Here is a 19,430-nt window from a genome sequence, read left to right as displayed (position 1 = left end):
CAGAGTCTGGATTCATTTACATAATCTGTTTTATTTGCAACTTAGAGGTCTCCTAGCCTTTAACCTGTTCTGAATTCATTAGACTTATGGCTGTTGTAGACTTTCTCACAGATTCTTCCTAATGAAACTGCATGTTTATTGTTTTTAAAGCAACCCTGGCAGATAAATCTAGTAAAGTAAATGGATACAAAAATTAAACGTTAAGTTTTTGAAAAATGTCTTACGCATTTAATGAAATTTTAACAAGTCTTTCAAATTAAAATTGCAAATAAAAAACAAACCAATTTAAAACTTGAATTGGCCTTACAGGAGAATCGGTCGTATCTAACACAATCTGTAAGATTATATTAAGAATTACAAATATTTTATAAACCAACCTGATATAAATTCTAGTTAATAGTCAATAGGAGGTTATCAATGCTGTAAAGTATAGTTGCTTTACTCTCTCTCCTCCTTATTAAACATACACAATTTCTGTCTAACACAAACTGGTATTTCTTCATTTTTAGGAGCTTTCTGGTGGGAAGTAGGACATTAATTTCAAATAAATGCCTTCCTATGATTAGATTTTTTTTAATGTATATGTATTTCGTATTGTGTGTGCATGTGAGGCTATGTGTTTATGTAGAGGTACATATATATTTGTCAAAACAAGAGGAATTCTTATTCCACAAGCTACAACTCTGGTTAACAAAACAACCCAGAGCACTAAGACAGTTAAATTTGAGTAGAAAAAATGTTTCGTCTACACAAAGCACTGTTGTGGTACATTTTAGACTTGCTATCAGCGTAAAACACTTCACTATCTTCTGGCCTAGCTTGACAGCACTTGGCATTCTGTTTGTTTCTATTAACCATACCACCTGGTGGTACTGTGCACTGCTTCCATTTGCCAGGGAGTGATCAGTTAGGCTGAATTTCAATATTTTGTTCTAAGGTCGTCAATCTGCCCAGGTGGGGAAGGACTTATTCTCCTGACCCAATATGGTTTTGGGTTTTCAATATCTAAACTAGCCCTCAGATAGCAATCCCTTGTGGATTTATTATTGATCTGTTCATTCAGGAAACAGTCATGGAGGGACTTCTGTGTAGTAAGCCACCAGATACAGAGATGAACTGAAGAACCCAGCCATTTCCCAGAGGATCTTACATTCTAATAGGTGATCTAGGACTGTGCCTATGCAGAACTGTGAAGAGAATATGTTATCCAAGTGCATCAAGCAGACCAAAGAACAGAGGCTGTGGTGTAACTGGATCAAGGCCAGATGTTCAGAGCCTTTGCCTTTTCCATGTATATGGGCTATCACATCGTCAGGAAAAGGACAAATCAAATACTTTTTAAATAATTGAAAAAAATATTTATTAAGCTAAAATTCCCAAAGCAGACAGCAAGAAAGAAATTGCATATAAGAAAGTCTGGCAATATCAGGCTCCAAGGATGCCAGAGAGCTCTGCATCTTTACAACATGAATGATATAGGTCAGTCTGTGAGGAACCTTGAAGGCTTTTTTGCACAAGCAGTGTCAAAAATGTTTTATATTTGGCACTCAGAGTCATAATGTCAACATATACAGGCACACAGCAAATAAACTACCCTTCCCTCAGTAAAAAAATGAGTGTCCAAAAGGGCTAGTTGCTATCCATTCCAAGTGTTACTTCTCACAAAATCAACATACACACACACACACACACACACACACACACACACACACACACACACACACTAGTGCATTCACAAACATGTCTACACACATACATAGATACATGCATATACACATAAGTGTGTATACAAACACACATACATACTTATGCACGCATATACACACATGTAACACATGCGCAAACACTCATGCATCCACTCACACAAGACTGCAGACAGTAAGGGAATCAACCTTCAATCAGTCCTGCATCCTCTCAGGGCATGCCACTTGGGGTGTTCTACTGGGTGGTGTAAAGAGGTGAATAGATTTAATCTTGGGAATGATGAGTTCTGATCAGTTTTCTTTGAAAAGTAATTCACAGAGAAAAGAATTTATGAGAGAAATCTCAGTAAGGAAATAACACTTTAGATGAAGATTGTCCTCAGAAACAGAGAACAAAAAGTAATGATGTGGTTGTAAAACAAAAGGGAGGAGGAGAAAAGGAAGGGGAAGAGGAAGGAGGAGGAGAAAATATTGTTTCCAAGGAGAAATGCCTAAAATTGTAGAAGCAGACAATAAAAAGGAATTATAGAGAGACTTCAAAGCCAACAAGTATTTGTCACTTGATTTATAAAGCAAAGTAAAACATCGACTAGTCATAGGCAAAAATGATAAAAATGGATTGAATAAAACTGAGTAACTGCAAGAAAATATCTTACATGGGTCAAGAATTCACGTAAGAGCTGTTGAGACAAATTCTGGGGCTTTTTTTAGCCTCATACCTCTTGGAACATTATTTTTTTTCTTTCAGCCATTCTCTTCTGCTTCATTGACCTCAAAGAGGTTCTAGAATTTATTGTCCCATTATTTAAGCATTACTCACTGTTAGGAAATTCTAAAGTGGAAAGAAACTGTCAGCAAACATTACAAGAAACACTTGGCTCCAAGAATCTGAAATCACAAAGGGAACAAAAGCCAAAGGCACAGCCAACAAAAACACGGGGTAGCACAAAACACAGAGAACCAGGACTTTTTATTTATTTTTTCTTACAACTTTATTTTAAAAAGAGAGATACATGTACAGATCTTTTAAAAGCATTTTGGCATAAAACTATACAAATATATTTTTGTCAGTATTTAATTTTTTAAAGATTTGATAGTATGCATGAAAATCTTACTAGTTACAATGAGCATAAAGTACATGTAATACAAGATGTAACCTGGAAATAGTCAAAGTCTTCTTGGTGTGTAATGATTAAACATAATGATTTTTAAATACCAAAAATTGCCACAAAGCTATATATTCTTTCTCTTGAGTTATTAGTGATTTAAGGTCTAGACATGTGTCCCCCAGTCGGAGTGGGTGCTGTACACTTGCTATTGTTGTTGTTGTTTCTCTACGAAGGACTGGGGCTTCTACTATTTGGCCTTTCTTTTTTGAGTTTCATCTGTGAGTTGTTTCTGGGGTGGTCAGAGCTGTCTGGGGCTAGTATCCAATCATCAGTGACTGCATATCATGTCTGTTCTTTTGTGACTGGGTAACCGGGACTTTTTAAATCGTGCTTTGTCTAAAATCAAATGTTATCTGAGATGAGGCCAAAGATTCTGACCACAGTCCTTGGTGACCAGTGCGTATGAACAAATGGTAACTGAGACACTATAAAAGCTCAGGAAGGGACTTCAGTAAACACATGTGATGCAGCTATCTGGGGGCTAAGGGCATCTCTACCATTGTGAAACCAAGTGCAACTAGTGTGGCTTTCAGGGCTGAGAAAGTTCAGGAAGAATAAAAGTGCCATTAAAATAAATGTCAAAAGAGAAGAAACACTCTACAAATGGGATGTTGTTTTTTTGTGGTACCAGCAGTTGGAAGCCGGAGAAAAGTCACTTTCTCAAGGACAGCCTCATCTGCTTAGGTGCCAGTGGGCTACAGAAGCTTTGTCCAGAAGAAAATTCTGAAAGGAAGGAAAAGAAAAAGGCAATTGCTCTTCTTTTCTAAATGCTGGAAAATAAACACACAGTGCACATGTTGGATTGAGGTAAGGGTGTCTTGAGCATCTGTGTTCTTAGCGTCTTCACAAGGATGAGAGAGCTCTTGCAAAGCAAAGCGAAGTATACAGGAAGAGAATATAAATATACACCATCATCCAAGTACCTTACAAGGATACTGAGCAGCCTGCTAGGCGTATAAACCAAAATAAACCAAACTAAATCCTTCAACGTCTAGGTGATCTTTCAGCAATTATACATACATATATACATATATATATATATATATATATGTATATATGTATGTATATATACATATATATATGTATATATATATATATATACGTATATATATATATATGTATGTATGTATGTATATATACCTCAGCAACTTAAAAAACAACACTGGAAATATTAACCATAAAATCACTGTATGTGTATCACACAAAGAGGACATATTCATTTGCAAAGCATCCCTGGAGCGCCTTAAAATATGAAGAAAAGAAAAATCTCACCCCTTCAAAGTTCATGCTACTGGAAAAAAAATAAAGAGCAGGGACAAATGTCAGTGTCATTCGAAAGCTAAAACAAGAATGAGGCCATCTCCTGAGCATTCCAGTGGATTTTACACGCCTGCCCCCATCCCTAGCAACAGCATGCAGAGAGCCTATGCAGATCCCATTGGTGACTTGAAGCCACTAATTCTTCTTCAGATGAGTTTTTTTTTATTCCCCTGAGCAGAACTTATAAGGGAAAGTGGAAAGTGTATGTTTCTAAAATAAAGTCATTCGTAAAAGATAAAACCTGTAGGCATCAAACTATGACTGCCTGATGATTCTCTACCCTACAAGTCCCCTAACCTTTCCAACTGTGAGAAATCAGATCTCAAGTCCAATGCGGGTTCTCTCAGAACACAACATTCTCTATGGGACCAACAATGCATTGTTGGGATTTTTACAAATTCTCACATAAATCTAAGCTAAACAAAACTTCTGAAATGTTGGGGGGGGTGATTTAATAGTCAGAGGAAAATGTGTTATCATGAGAAGTACATTGATACCAGTGTAGCAGTGTTGGGAGACAGGGCTTTGAGTCTGGGTCTTAAGAGGGGTAAAAGTCTTGGTCAAAAAGAAAGATGGCTAGAGAGGAAGCTTACCTCTTTGGGTTTCTGCAACTTCTAACATTTTCCTCATGTTCTTATGGTCTCTCCTCTTACACAGGAGTTATGAGGCTATACAAAAGCACAAGCCTAGAATGCCAACCAGATAAAATTCCTTGTCCCTGAATATCCAGTCTTAGGTATTCTATGACATCAACAGATAGCCATCTTGTGGAATAAATGAATTGCAATGTAACTGAGGAATAATAATCAGAAGGTAAGGTCAGAATAAATATTTGGGGGTTGGGATACAGTGTAGTGACAGAACACTTTCCTGGCTTGGAAGAGGTTCTGGAGTTCCATCTTTGGCATCACAAAACAAAAGGAATATTAGTAATGAATCTAGCAGTTTGTTCTCCTCTTCCTGAATTTTGTCTTTTCTCTGAGCTAAACATAGTGTTACAGCAATTCTTCCACAAGGGAACAAGCAGTATGGCTCAGTCTGAAATGAATTGTTTTTATTCTGATTAATTATTGGTAAATATACTCAAGACTGACATACAAAGGACAGCTTGAATACTTCCTAGAAATTTCATGCTTCAGCACTCCGACATATCATAGTTCAAAGTTAACTTACCTGTAAATCCAAGTTCAAGATTTTCTGTCTGACAGCACCATCGATAACTGCACTTTCTGTTCCCTACCATTAAGCCTAGTCAGGCTGACTGCCTGGCACTGAGTGGACTATTCAGGTTGTGCCATAGGAGATCACACCTATTCTGCTAGGTCCTTTATCTCTGGCTGTTAACCCCTGGAATCCAACTACCGTGCTTCAAGGAAGCCCAAGACAGACTGCTGTTGGAGGCAATGAACTTCCCAGCCAAGCAAAACAAGTTGTACCTACTTCCCATCCAAGTGAATAGGCAACCTCAATAGTTGGTCCTTTACCTCCTTCAAAGAGCCACAGAATAAAACAGAGTGGAGCAGAAATGGTTCTTTCTTGCTGTGCTGTTCTCCAATTGTCAATCATGAGCAAATGGTTTTTAAATCACACTCTAGGGTGACCCTTCACTTGTTAAAATATAATTCCATAGGCAGCTGTATAAGAGCATACTGCACAGAGAGATTAAATGATATTCCATACTTCCAAAGCTAGAAAATTGCAAAGTTGGGGTATAAAGGTAAAACCAAATCGTGAAGATAGATGTGAAATTTTTCCCTGACTTTGTAACTTGTAGTTCTTAAATAAAAAGAGGTTTGAATAAAATACACTAAATAAAATTCACAATCTGTTTACTTCTAATAATAGAAACATAAAAATCTGTTCCTTTATATCAATTTTTCTAGGCATTATAAGCATGTTATAATTTATAATTATATTCTCAAAGATAACAAAGAGAACTTATCAACTTCTTAAATACACCTAAGTAATACCAGGCAGATCTCCTTTTTAAAACTCAGAGGCACTGCCACAGAAACCAAGATGGCTAGGAGGCTCTTCAGCTTCCTCAACAATGTCCAAGCAAAGGCGGTCGAGCTGACTGGACCTGTCACTGTTGAGATCCACACTACAATCAAACCCTCACTCAACTCCTACACCAAACACATTGCCATGATTAACCAGGCCACATCCTATAACTACCCAGTGCCCACTCAATGGGAACATGTACAATGTGACCAGCCTAAGGGCTCTCAGGCCCAAGCTTTGGCCAATGGCTATAGAACCTCTGAATACTCCTACAGATGGAAAGGACTCCCTTCTTTGTGACCTACTCAGAGGAGGAAACTCAGGCATGAAAACTGAACTAGGATGCTAATTGCTATATTCTATAAACTAAGCAGTATCATCAAGGAAATGTCTTGATAATAAAAGAAGAGCTTGTTCCTATTTGCCCGTTGCTTTTGACGTATATTCTGAGCTTTTGGTTCAGAGGAATTTTGAAAATACAGAGAGGTTCAGATACAATGATAAACAAACTTCCTCCCCAAGAAGAGGACCCACAGATCAGCAGCACCAGAAGTTTCCCCATGAGGGATGAGAAGGATTAAGGCCTGTATGGCCTCTGAGAAGCAGAGGGAAATTGTCACAGCTGAAGGGGACTTGTCCTATAACCCTGAGGGACGGGCTTTCCATTTTCAAATAACTTGCAGTGAATTATTGCTCCCATGAAGCCACCGCTTTCCCCACCAAATATCATGTACATATTCTGTGTAGAGAGTAATGCCCCGCATCTGCCTTATGTTCTTCTTCAGTTCCATGTAAGTGAAATCTGCAGTGGCTGAGCAGAGATGACTGACTCAGTAGCATGAATGGAAGCTTCATTCATGACCTAAAGTGTCCTTGAGATGAATAGGGAAGTTACGATTAGTCGTGAAAACAAACCTGAACTTTCACAAGGACATAAGGCTCTTTAGAGACGTGCTGTCATTCATTCAGTTGGGTGAGAATCTTGTCTGGGATTTGGAGGGCTGTAGTGAGTAACCGCAAAGATATTCAATTACAAGCAACATTAGGTCTTCCAGGAAGATGCTTAGATGTGCAATTGAAAATTGGCACCAGAAGTGAATTTGAAGGATTGAAAAGAGCAGCTTTTTCTGGTTCTGTGCTCTCCCTGTGAGACCTGATAGTAACGCCTTGGTTTCAAGAAAGGATGAGGCAACAGTGCTCTGACTTCTGTGGATAGTGGCTGCCAACTTCCAATTGTGCTAATTGATTTCTAAAATGCACATTGTACTTGTGGGACGTAATAACTGGAGTGAACAGAATTTACCCTCAACCCCCCGAAGGTTCCTGGCTGGATGCTGCCTTCTGCCCCTGCCTGTATCTCTGCCATACCCACTCTAATACTACCGGATTGGTGGGTAAAGACATGTACTGCCGAGAGTAAGGAGCTGAGCTGGAGTCGCAGAATCCACATGGTGGAAGGACATTGTTCTCTAACCTCCAGATGTGTGTCACGGCGTACAAACACACCTATACACACACAAATAAAATTAAAAATATAATGTTGAGGGTGTTGAGCAACTCAGCAGCTGAGAGCACTTTTTCAGGGGACTTTAGTTCAATTCCCAGCACCCACATAGCATCTCACAAACATCTGTAACTCCAGTTCCTGGGGAGTAGACACCTCTTCTGACCTCTGCGGCTCCTGTAGGCTCATGAGGCACACACAGGGATACACTCATACAGGCACATACACATATGTATAAAACAAATACAAAACTATAAACAGCCTCGTTTTGAATTTTTGATTTAAATGTACTAATCCTACAAAGAAACTTCGGAGAAAGCTGTAAATAGATTTATAAAAAAATCATATAATTAATATTGAATATTTGTTTTCCTCAGAATACTATTTATGCAATATATCAACAACAGAGATAATTAAAGAACAGATTTAAAATAATACATTTATATGGAAATAATTATTATATTAACATAATATTGTATTCTCCAAAATCAATATACAGACTTGCTCATTTTATTTTTCTTTGATACATATAGGCATATACCATTAAATGTTTCACTTTTGAATATAGTTTTTAAATCAAAGTATTTTATTTACTATTTATATATTGTTACAGTTACTTATAAATCTCCTTTATTTTTTATATTCTCTTTGCTTTGGAAAAGTGCCCCATAAGTTATCTAGCCATTCGATTTTAATCAATAAATCTTCCCTCTACAATTCTTCTCATGGACCCAAAGGGTTGAGGACAAATACTTTATTAAATTTATTATGAAGCTTTGTCCAAACTGTCACTTAAATGTCTTGCTCACACTCAGAGGAGAGATGTTTTCAGGTTCTCAGGCAACCTGCCTCTCCTCACTTCCCTCCTGAAAGTAGTGTCCTGTTAACCTGAGACCATGACAGAAAACTGGTGGCCTGCCTCCTTTACCTCCTAGGGGACTTCTTAGAGATGCTTCTTGCCATTTAGTTGCTAAGCACTCCCAGGCTTATATTTATGTGTTGAGCTGGTTAAAGTTTGATTGTCCTTGGTTTACTTCAGCTATTCCAAAGATGTGAAAAGATGAATTTAACCAGCAGTTGCCAGGCTTGCTACAGGTAATTAAGAACTCAATAACACTTCTAGGCTCATTCGTCTATCTCTCAGCCATAGTTCCTGAAATGCCTGCCTTGAGCTGAAGTGTGATTATTTTTGTATACTGTGTATCTTGCTGTATGTGTGCGCACACTCATATTCATATCCCTGAGAGTCCAGGGCTGCTATGTGCCTAGATGCCTATTAATAAACTACTCTTACACAGCCAAATCTTTGCTCATTGGTTTTTATCCTTCCTAGTGTTGAGATTCTTTAATGTAGTTTCTCATGCTGTGGTGACCCCCACACATAAAATCAGTTTTACTGTTACTTTTATAATCGTAATTTTTATATTGATATGAGTCACAGTGTAAGTATTTGTGTTTTCTGGTGGCCTTAGGTGACCCCTATGAAAGGGTCATTTGGCCCTCCAAGGGGGTTGAAGTCCACACATTGAGAACTGCTGATTTAGAGTTATGCCTTCAGAGAAAAGTAAAACACAAGAAACAATTAAAGATTTCAGAGAACAGTACAGTGAGGCAGAAGGAAATTCTAAATATGGTTATAAAAATCACCATGCCTCCAGAGACTCTAGGCTGATCCTTACTATGTCCAGAACATGGAAACTTCACAAAGGTTGCAAGATAAATGCTTGTTTCTCAGGAATAGCTTGAGGTAGAGATCAATTTCTTTCCCAAAAGTGATTTTAGTGATGCAGTGATATTCTTAAGAAGGTAAATTGTGGATGTGGATCTCGGCAACCAAAAGAAAAAGAATATATTTTGAGATGTAACAAAATACATTATTTCAAACCTTACAATATTTCATATGATAACATTTTTATACTAAAATCAATAGCAACTGTGTTTTTTTTTCAGGCCCTAAAAGCCTGCTTATTTGTGTACTTTTTAAAATCCTCCTACAATATTTCTAGGAGCCTGTCATACTAAATATTCACTTCTTTTCCTATATATGAAACTGATATTTTTCTTAGTCTTGTACATATGTAGTCTACTTTAAAATTCTCAGTGGTACATGTGCTTTCATTTACACACTGATCCAACTTGGGCTGCTGTATTTCAGTTGATTTCATAGGTGGACTAGACGCGCACTCCCACTACCAGGATCATGTTGAATTAAAGCCTGTTAAACCTGTAAGTAGAGGTGTGACAGTGTGTGAAATATTAATCCATCTAACCTGGCCTAAACTAACCAACCACGGGGGACTTTGGACCTTCTCCTTGTCATTGCTTTAATTCACTCATATTAAAACAACCTTTCATACGTAACCGAATGCCATTATTATTCATTGCAGAAAGGATTTGGTATAGGTGATGTGGCATGTGCTTCTAAAATGATGTTCTTGTCTAATTTTTCTCATCAGAAGTTGACTGCATTTGGTAAAATATGACTATTTATTCTACAGAAATTGGAGACTTGAATGAGTCTCTGGGCATAACAACAGAGAAAAAGAAGGTGGGGGAGGGATGAGGTTTAACATCCATGCTTACAGAATCCAGATACCTTGCTCAACATGTCTGAAACTTACATCAGCCGTCATATGGCTTCATGGGAGAAGGATGGATCATTAAGGGGATGAGGTAATCTTCAAGAAGCACGGTGCATATGAGCAGTTGCTTCTAATTTTTATTTAAACTCACTGTTGTTTATAATAGAAGAAACCCCCTTAGGAATAAGTTTATTATATTCCTTGAGGGCATGATAAAAAGTCAACAATGAAGCGACCCCATAGACCTGTTCCAGTTTCAGATTCAGGAGCAACTCTGAATCGATAAAATCTTAGTGTATTACGAAAGAGGCTTGGTGACTCTTTAGGAAACTCAAAGTAGAAACAGACATGCATACGGAAATAACAGCTGCCATTTGCTAACTATGTTGCCTACAACTCTCATTTAATTATTGTGAAATATATCTGAGTACATTAATTAGTATTTCCATTTTATAAGTAAGGAAACTGAAGTTCAACAAAGAATTAGGAAGCTTTCTAATAAGTTGAAGAGCTGGCCTCATCCTTGGGTAATGAGGGGTTATCTAACCTGACTCAATAGACATGTTCATGTGGACTTCCTATATGTTCAGCCCAACCTTGCATAATTCTGTGATAACAGACTCCTGTGAAGCCACTAGTATGCAACCACACAGCAAAGGCTTAGTTGGCACTTTGGTCGCCGCTCAAATCTGCACTGCTCCCCTAGTAACTTTGGGGACTGGGGTTCTGAAGAAGCTACAAAGAAGAATTAGTTAGAGCAAGCAAAATTCACACACCACTCAAAGCATCACGGTCCCATCATATGATATATATTTAAGTAAGTTATGAGTTCTTAAAATAAAACCAAATAAATAACATCTACCCTATATAATATCCCAAGACCAGTCATCATCTCATTACATATGCTTTTGAATGATTCATAGGAGGTGCTCTGTAGAATGGTATTTGTGGGTCAGGGAGCTCGGCCAGAGTTATGACAAAGTATTAGCAGGATGTTAAGTATACTGGAAACAAAAGAGAACAAAACAAACCCCAGTGATGGCTGGGAAAGCCTTCATAGATTTGATATAGGATAAGAGGATGATTAACAGAATCTTTAATCTTACCATAAAAAAAATAACTCTATGGAGAAATATCAGTGTGAAAAGTGCTACTGCATACATAGCAGGGCATATTAGGGAGGTTATTAAGAACTCTAATTGATTAATGTGGATAATAGAAGTCTCCATTCTTAGGAGACTTTTAAAATAGATTATTAAATACCTGTGCATCTCTCAAGGTGCATGTGGCATGTCCCAGGGCAAATGACTTCCTTTTATGTTCTCTGAAGTCCCTTCATCTTTCCGAATGGAGAATGCATAAAACCTCCTCTTCAGATCACCTACCAGGCTTTGATCAAGTCCTCTATCTCCTCAAAGGGTTTTCTCACTATCCTTGTTCATGTCTGGACCTGCACCACTTCAGTGAAGCATCAGCATAAACTACCAACTACAAAAAGCTACAGAAGAGGCTCTGCTTTGACACATTATGCTTATTATCATGTCATATGAATATGGAGTGTCTTTCAGCCGTCAAGGGGGTGGGAATCTGAAAAATCAAACTGAGCTTGAAGAATTGAAATCATTGTGCATAGAACTATGTAGGAAATCAGTGTCTTTTCCTCCCTGCTACACAAATGTTTCAGCATTTTCTAGTGAACATCTGTCACAGGCTTGGGCTCTTTTGCTAAGGTCTGTTATATTAGATTGCAACAGCATATGGATAGCATAGTACACATGTGTGCATACACACACACACACACACACACACACACACACACATCATCATCATCATCATCATCATCATCATCATCATCATCATCATGATTATCATGGTAGAAAAACCAGCTTTCTGTACTAAATTGGTCAAGAAGAGAATGAATACTTGGCTGATTTTAAACTTTCATTAAGGCTCTTTCATTTACATGGAGTATAAAGCCAGATTTCCTGAGGAAGCCCCTTTATGAGAGATTCAAAAGAATCCTCAGCATATTCTCAGACACGTACATGAACGGGTGCCTTTCTGTTGAAGAAGAACTGATAAAGGCTGACAGCCATTCATAGTCAGCAGTATACAAGTAACTGTATAGGAATATTTCATATGCCTGTATCAGCATCAACTTGTGTGGAAAAAAAAAAAAATATATATATATATATACATATATATATATATATATATATATGTCTGGCTTTTTGTTCCTTCTTTATACAGTAATAATATCAAGCGCCGCTGATTAATTTCCTCAGTTTAATTCAATTTGTAGTCAGTAATTGATTAACTGCAGTGATGGGAACCACTCACTGCCCTGGGAACTTGGAATAAAAAGATAAAAGGCAATTGAGCATTGGCTTCTAAAGCTGGTCACCTGGGAGGGTAGACAGACACAGAAACACTAAACCTAACATAATATCCCCATGATAATATTTTGTCAGAAGGGAAATGGCTATGCTTTCCTTATTAGAAAAAAGTTTCACTGGAAAATGACACAGCGAATACATGGTCTTTATGAAAATAAGACGGAGTCCAAGTTTGGTGGCACACACTTTTAATCCCAGCAAGAAGAAGGCAGAACCACGAAGGGATTTCTGTAAATTCAAGTCTAGCCTTGGTTAGAGAGTGAGACTGTTGCATGAATGAATGAATGAATGAATGAATGAATTAATGAATGAATTCTAAAAGAGATAGGTGAATGAGGAAGACATTCAGTGTCGACCTCTGAGGTCCTCAAATAAATGTGTGCATGTGCATGAACACATACACACGCATGTACACATGCATTCACACATGCATCTTTCATACATAGACATGAAACATTTTCAGTTGTCTTCTGAATGGGGCTTACAAATGAAGACTGGAGTTAGCTTATGCTGTAGTGCAGCATCTTGCCATGACTGACAGTTTGCAGTGAACAGGGCCTCACACTAACTCCCAGGAGAGTCTCTACCAAGACTTCTCTGACCGCTGCTCACAAAAGATTCTATCTCTGCTAAAAGCATAGAGCAAAAGCCCCTCTATGCCTAAGAGGACCAAGCCAAGGGTTCGAGAGGCCAGCTAGACTTTGAAGAAGCATTTAAACATTGAGCCAACAAGCAAAGCAAGAGGAAATTTAACTAGCCAAAGTAAATTTACCTCTGAGGAGGAAACCAGTAGGGCGTAAAACCATATATGACAGTGAAATGCAATTTCTGAGAACAACCTAATAAGCAGCTAAATCATGATGTGTGTTTCCATTCAAAAGGCAGCATCTGGGTAGCAGGAAAATTAACTTCCTTGTAGCCGTAATTCTCCACATAAAAGTAATTAGACCAAGGCGGTTTGTCAAAGAAAGATAACAGCTGAGTTCCAGACCTAGGCTGTACAGAAGTGGAGCTGGATCTGAGTCTGTTAGAAGTCATCCAAGATGAAACATTTGTTCTGAATGTGCTTGTCACTTGGAAATATTTTTTTAAGACATCCAAAGGAGAACATGACTTTTCTGGACTATCCTGACTTGTCTGATTACCTTTGCTGAAGACTAATTTTTCTTCACAAAAAAATTGCTATATGTTCTGACACCACTGCTGATTGAGTGGCCCCTATTGCCTCTAAGTGCTAAAAGGCAGAGGCAGATAATCCCCATTTTAAGACACCACTCTGGCCTGCTCTAGGTAGGTACCTTCATTGCCTGGTTCTTTTTTTCCAATAGTCCAGACTCACAGAAACTCACCTATGATGGCTGGGGACAAATGCCAAGAAGAATATGACTACTTTCTCTTTCCTGAGAGCATTACTTTTCTATCAGTAATAATACCACTGTGAACTGTTTTCATGCAAGACCATTTTAAATTTAGTATTTCCATTGAGCTGTAGTTACTAAGACAGATAATGTATACAATCATAGTGCCTGGGGTAGGGGAGATGAGTAAGAAGGTGAAATAATGAATTTCTCACATTCTTATTTTGTAAAATTTTTTAAATCACTTATTTATTTAGTGTATATGAGTGCATTGTAGCTGTTTCCAGACACACCAGAAGAGGGCATCAGATCTCATGACAGATGGTTGTGAGCCACCATGTGGTTGCTGGGAATTGAACTCAGGACCTCTGGACGAACAGTGTACATTTTTTTCATATCCATTTGCTTTTATTTTTAATATTTTATTGGATATTCTCTGTATTTATGTTTCAAATGTTATCCCCTCCCCCTGCCCACTCCCATCCACCCTGCCCCTCCACTTGCTTCCATGAAGGTGCTCCTTCTTCCACCCACCCTCTCCACCTTAGTGCCTTGGTGTTCTCCTACACCGGAAAAACGTGCCCTCACTGGACCAAAGGCCTTTGCTCCCATTGATGCCAAATAATGGATCATCTGCTACATATGCAACTGAAGCCATGGGTCTCTCCCCTATATTCCAGAGTCTTTGGAACAGGAAGATGCTGTACATGCTATTAACGGGAAAAGCCAATCTAGCCACAAACCCCTCGATCTAAACAGAGTAGTACCTGCAAGACGTGTTAGTGCAATGGTGGCACAAAGCCTGTGGGTGGAGCCCAAGAGATTAACCTGAGCAGGTTTGCATTCTCACAGGATGAACAACAAAAATAATGAACCAGATACCCCCAAAGTTCCCAGGGACTAAACCACCAACCAAAGAGTACACAAAAGGTACCCGTGGCTCACGCTGGATATGTAGCAGAGTATTGCCTTATCTGGCACCACTCAGAGGGGAGCCCCTTGGTCCTCTAGAAGTCTGATGACCCAGGATAGGGTAACACTAGGCCTCTTAAGCAGGAGTGAGTAGGTGTGTGGATGAGCACCCACATAGGGGCATGGGTAGGGAAGAGAAGATGGGGGCTTGTGGAGGGAAAACTGGGAAGGTGATAATATCTGAAATATAGATAAATAAAATAACCAATAAAAAATATGTAGCCATGTGTAAATTGTTGAATTTATATGGTGATCAGTTTCATCATTATAATAGGGTGTGTGCCCCTGTCCTCAATGGATAAAAATAAAATATCACCAACACTACAGATGTTAAAATAAAAATAGTGCAGCATGGTCCCTTCAACTAAAGGTTGGTTAACTATTAAATTCTCTAGGGACTCTGCTATCCTTTATCTGGAAATGTGATAAGAAACCTCATTCTCTGCTCCTAGAACTCTGTAGAACCCAATCTTACACACCTGAAGAGAATACCATGTTGCCACAAATACAGGACCAGTTCTTCCTATACAGATTCATACTTCTGTTCACAGTCATTTTCAATGTCTCCATTTGTCTACTGAGCATTTTAGGTCAAGAAAAAAGTTTCTACTCATGTTATACAACCACTTTTTAGAAATCAGTGCATGTGTGTGTGTTCGTGTGTGGTATTACATGTGTGTTATGCCAGACATGTGGTGATCAGAAGACAGTTTGCAGAAATCTTCCTCTGCTTCCACCATCTAGGTTTGCATTACATTAAAAATACAATTACAAGTCTGTGGGAAAATAATACTAAAAATAACAAAAGCAAGGTCAGATCTCTCTCATTCCCTCTCTCTCTCTCATTCTCTCTTTCTCATTCTCTCTCTCTCATTCTCTCTCTCTCTCTCTCTCTCTCTCTCTCTCTCTCTCTCTCTCTCACACACACACACACACACACACACACGCACACACACACACATATCAGACGTAGCACCAAGAAACTTAGAAAACAAGTAGAAAGAGAAATGGTTGCAAGCCTACCAGAAATACATTGAACTACATCATTGCCTTGTCATCTGCCTCTTGGAGAATGGGTAACCAAGCCATTGTTAAACTTTGTGCAGGCACCTATTTAAGAACAAGAAATCGGGGAGAGTCATGAGTTTAAGATCTAAAATCAATGCCTAGACCTATTGCTCACTCATAACATTAAAATGGAACTGCCAGATATTCTGTTCCGTAACAAATGCACGCAAACTGCCACCTACCAGGTGCCTGTTTGTAAAGTTAAGCCTGACCTTGAACCACTCTTTTAGTAACATGGGCCACATCTAGATCTCCATAACGAAGTAAAATAAATCAATTATGAGAAACTGTTAATAATTAGAATAGATTGAGGATCTAATGATCTAATATGGTGTGGATTATCATTTCAACAAATCTACTATAATGAAACATTTCTAAGTAATTAAAGTGATACATATAGGAATTATATTAAATATTATTAACAGCTGAGGTGGTAGAGACTAGGTAAAGTAAGCAGACAGGCAGGCATACAGATTCTTATAACCAGGCAGGTGATCCTGGCTTCTACATGTTGTGGGGCCAGGTCCTTGTGTGGGTTCTGTTCCACTGTGAAAGGGCAGTCCAGTGGCATCCTTGGCTCCCCGTATACTAGATACAGTCCAACCCCTGCTTTTATCCACTTCACTAAGCTGGCTTCACATGTTCACAGATATGTGACCTTTAGAACCTAGACTCTTCCTGTTAGTTAAGACTATATGAAGCTAGAAATCTCCATCTTTTATTAGATACTCTGTATTTACATTTGAGATGTCATCCCTTTCCCCCAACCCCTTTCCCATCCCCCCTTCCCCCTCCATCTGTCTTCAAGAAGGTGCACTCCCTCCTAATCCCCCTCTCCACCCCATTGACTTGGCATTCCCCTACATTGGGAAAATATGCCCTTCTTGGACCAAAAGCCTCTTCTCACATTGATGCCAGACACTGCTATCTTCAGCTCCATATGCAACGATAGGTCTCTCAATGTGCGCTCAAAGGTTGGTGTTTTTTTAAAAAAAAAAAAAAAAAAAAAAAAAAAAAACTTCATTTTTATAATCACACCTCTTTATCAACCCCTGGAAATCACCATGAAAGGATTAGACTTAAGGGCTCCCATTCAGACTCAGAAGAAACAGAAGCCAGACTAAACACCACAGCATGACTCCAGATGACCAGGGGCCTCCTGGGTTGTGCCACCTGGAGGGGGGAGTCATGGGGGGGCACCATTTTTGGGAAAAGAGAGACAGCAGAAAGGGGAGAATAGAAAGTTGGGGATATTTTAACTACTTCAAATTATGACCGAAAAGTCCATTCCAAGTGATCGAGTCACTGAACTACAGTCACGGAGGAGAAGTGTCTTAGACGGGGATGTAAACGTAGTGTGATCGGGTGCTTAGGATTATTTTGAAAGGGGAAATGCGAGGAGGAACGTGACTGCGAGGAACAGGGTAGAGGGTCACCAGTATCAGTGGGCATGAGCTACACATAGGGACGTGTAGCGTTCTTGTAGCGGGATGAGACGCAGCAAGCGGAAGTGGAAGTTTCCCCTGGGCTGTCAAGAGTGTAAGGTGTAGAGCAGCTAAGACTTCACAGGAGAGAGATAGTGGCTATGCAGGTAGCACGGACACATGTTTCAGGTCAACATATTCCAAGCGCTGCAAAAAGAACTTACAGGCACATTCTGTTCAAAATGTGGAGGCCAGAATGCCTAACACAGGAGGTTTGCAATACTATTAGGTTGGCCAGACAAGCAAAATTTACACGGGTGGTGGTGGGTGGGGGTGCTGTTGGGGAGAGAGAAGGAGCCAGAGAAGCAGGAAGTAAAGCAGGGGGTGGGGAAAGGGAGACTGGAGAAAGAAGGGGGGAGTTGGTAGAGAAACTAGCTTATAGGTCATTGAGCCTGCAAAGTCTTCAGTCTGAGGTTGAGGCTGGCCTACTGAAGGACAAGTCAGTGCTGCCAGTGATCCTGCCAGAGAATCCTCTGTAACTCAGGAAACTCGCTCTGTGGTGAGGCTTTCGAACGATCTCCCGATGTCCACCCACACTGTGGAGAAAGATATCATTTACCTGGTGTACCGACTGAAGTGTTAATCTCATCTGAAAGACACTACCATATGTAGGCACAGTGACCAAGGCAAATGGATGTGTAATGTTGTGCATCCCAGGATAGGATGTGGGTGAGGGAACCGGGACCTTGACTTTTCTCAGACCAAGCACGACCTCTATCGTGAAGATGCTATGGGGGTGTGGCTCGTAAATTGGAGATATTTACTGCCTTCCCTCCTGGGACAGTGAGTCCACATCATCCCACCGACTTATGGCTGTGGCTGTCTCCCCATCCTGACTGTCACAAGCTGGAAAGAAGAGCTGAGCCTTTTCAGCCTTCCTAACTCCTAAGTCAGACAGAAGCAGGCCCGCCCTAAATTGCTTTGCACTTCAAAGGGCCTGGAGAAAAGGACGGGCTTTTCATTTATTAGCTCTGGAGTTCTTTAAAGCCATTCATATTTTCTTTTTCAGGTCGAAATAAGTAACGACATGGACTCTGAACTGCGGTTCCTGGACTTGAGTTAGGGAACAAAGCACCGTTGGCCTCTAGCTCCGGGGATCCTCTACAGCATCACCTTCCCCCTACACAGCAGGACTGCGCCCCCTGCCGACCAGCGAACACGGAGCTGCGAGGTCTTAGATCTCAGCCTGTGTAACCTTAGCGTTGTTTGCTAGATGCGTTCTGGGTGCTCGGGTGGGTTTTTGCTTTTGTTTTTGTTTTTTAAGTCATCTTCTTATATGAGCACTTGTAAATTGTAAAAAAAAAAAATGGTTTTTAATTTTTTTCTTAATTTAACTTGAGGCATGCAAAATGAAAAAACAAAAAAGAAATCTGTGAAAAATTGTCTCCAAGTCATTTCTAAGGGACTGTCTGTTGTTGAGCTGTGACATCCAGGTTGTTGGCCCCTGAACCCTGCTGAGCTGATGGATTTGTGCACGCAGACATTGCCTATGGGTATCGGACACAAGGGTTGACCTGTGGCAGACTGCAAAAAGACTAGATCCAACTTTCAAACTGAGCACAAATCCCTGTTTAAACAGCACCAGACACAGACAAAACATGGAGTCCTTTGTTCTGAATCTCTAAAGAGTCCACAACAATATTCTGGCAATCTAAATTTGCAGATTCAGGCATCTCTTGTTCTTTCGATATTCTGAGACACATACACATGTGTATGTTTATATTATGATTGAGGACACTAACAGAAATACTGGATTGAGCCCTTCTCCTATGCAGGGAGGTGGCAGGCTATGAGGTTCATATTTTCTGCTCTTTGTTTCACTCCCAACACTCATGTCAGACCTAAACATACAGCTCAAGGGCTGAGGGAC

The 19,430-nt window shown here is 39.5% G+C and overlaps 1 protein-coding gene across 1 annotated transcript in view; it reads left to right on the top strand.

Annotated features, from left to right (window-relative positions):
• NKAIN3 (sodium/potassium transporting ATPase interacting 3) overlaps positions 1-18,623 on the top strand; it is a gene marked incomplete at both ends in the record, with an annotated part of 591,633 nt that extends 573,010 nt beyond the window's left edge. Inside the window, 2 exons of the mRNA XM_080938561.1 lie at positions 9,856-9,926; positions 18,570-18,623. Coding sequence (XP_080794687.1) covers positions 9,856-9,926; positions 18,570-18,623 — 125 coding nt within the window. The remainder of the gene's footprint in view (positions 1-9,855; positions 9,927-18,569) is intronic.
• Positions 18,624-19,430: the final 807 nt, after the last annotated feature.

This window comes from Micromys minutus (genome assembly GCF_963924665.1).
Source record: "Micromys minutus genome assembly, chromosome: 26".
NCBI lineage: Eukaryota > Metazoa > Chordata > Mammalia > Rodentia > Muridae > Micromys > Micromys minutus.
The sequence above is the reverse complement of the archived record's forward strand: the minus strand, read 5'-3'. Positions and strand labels throughout refer to the sequence as shown.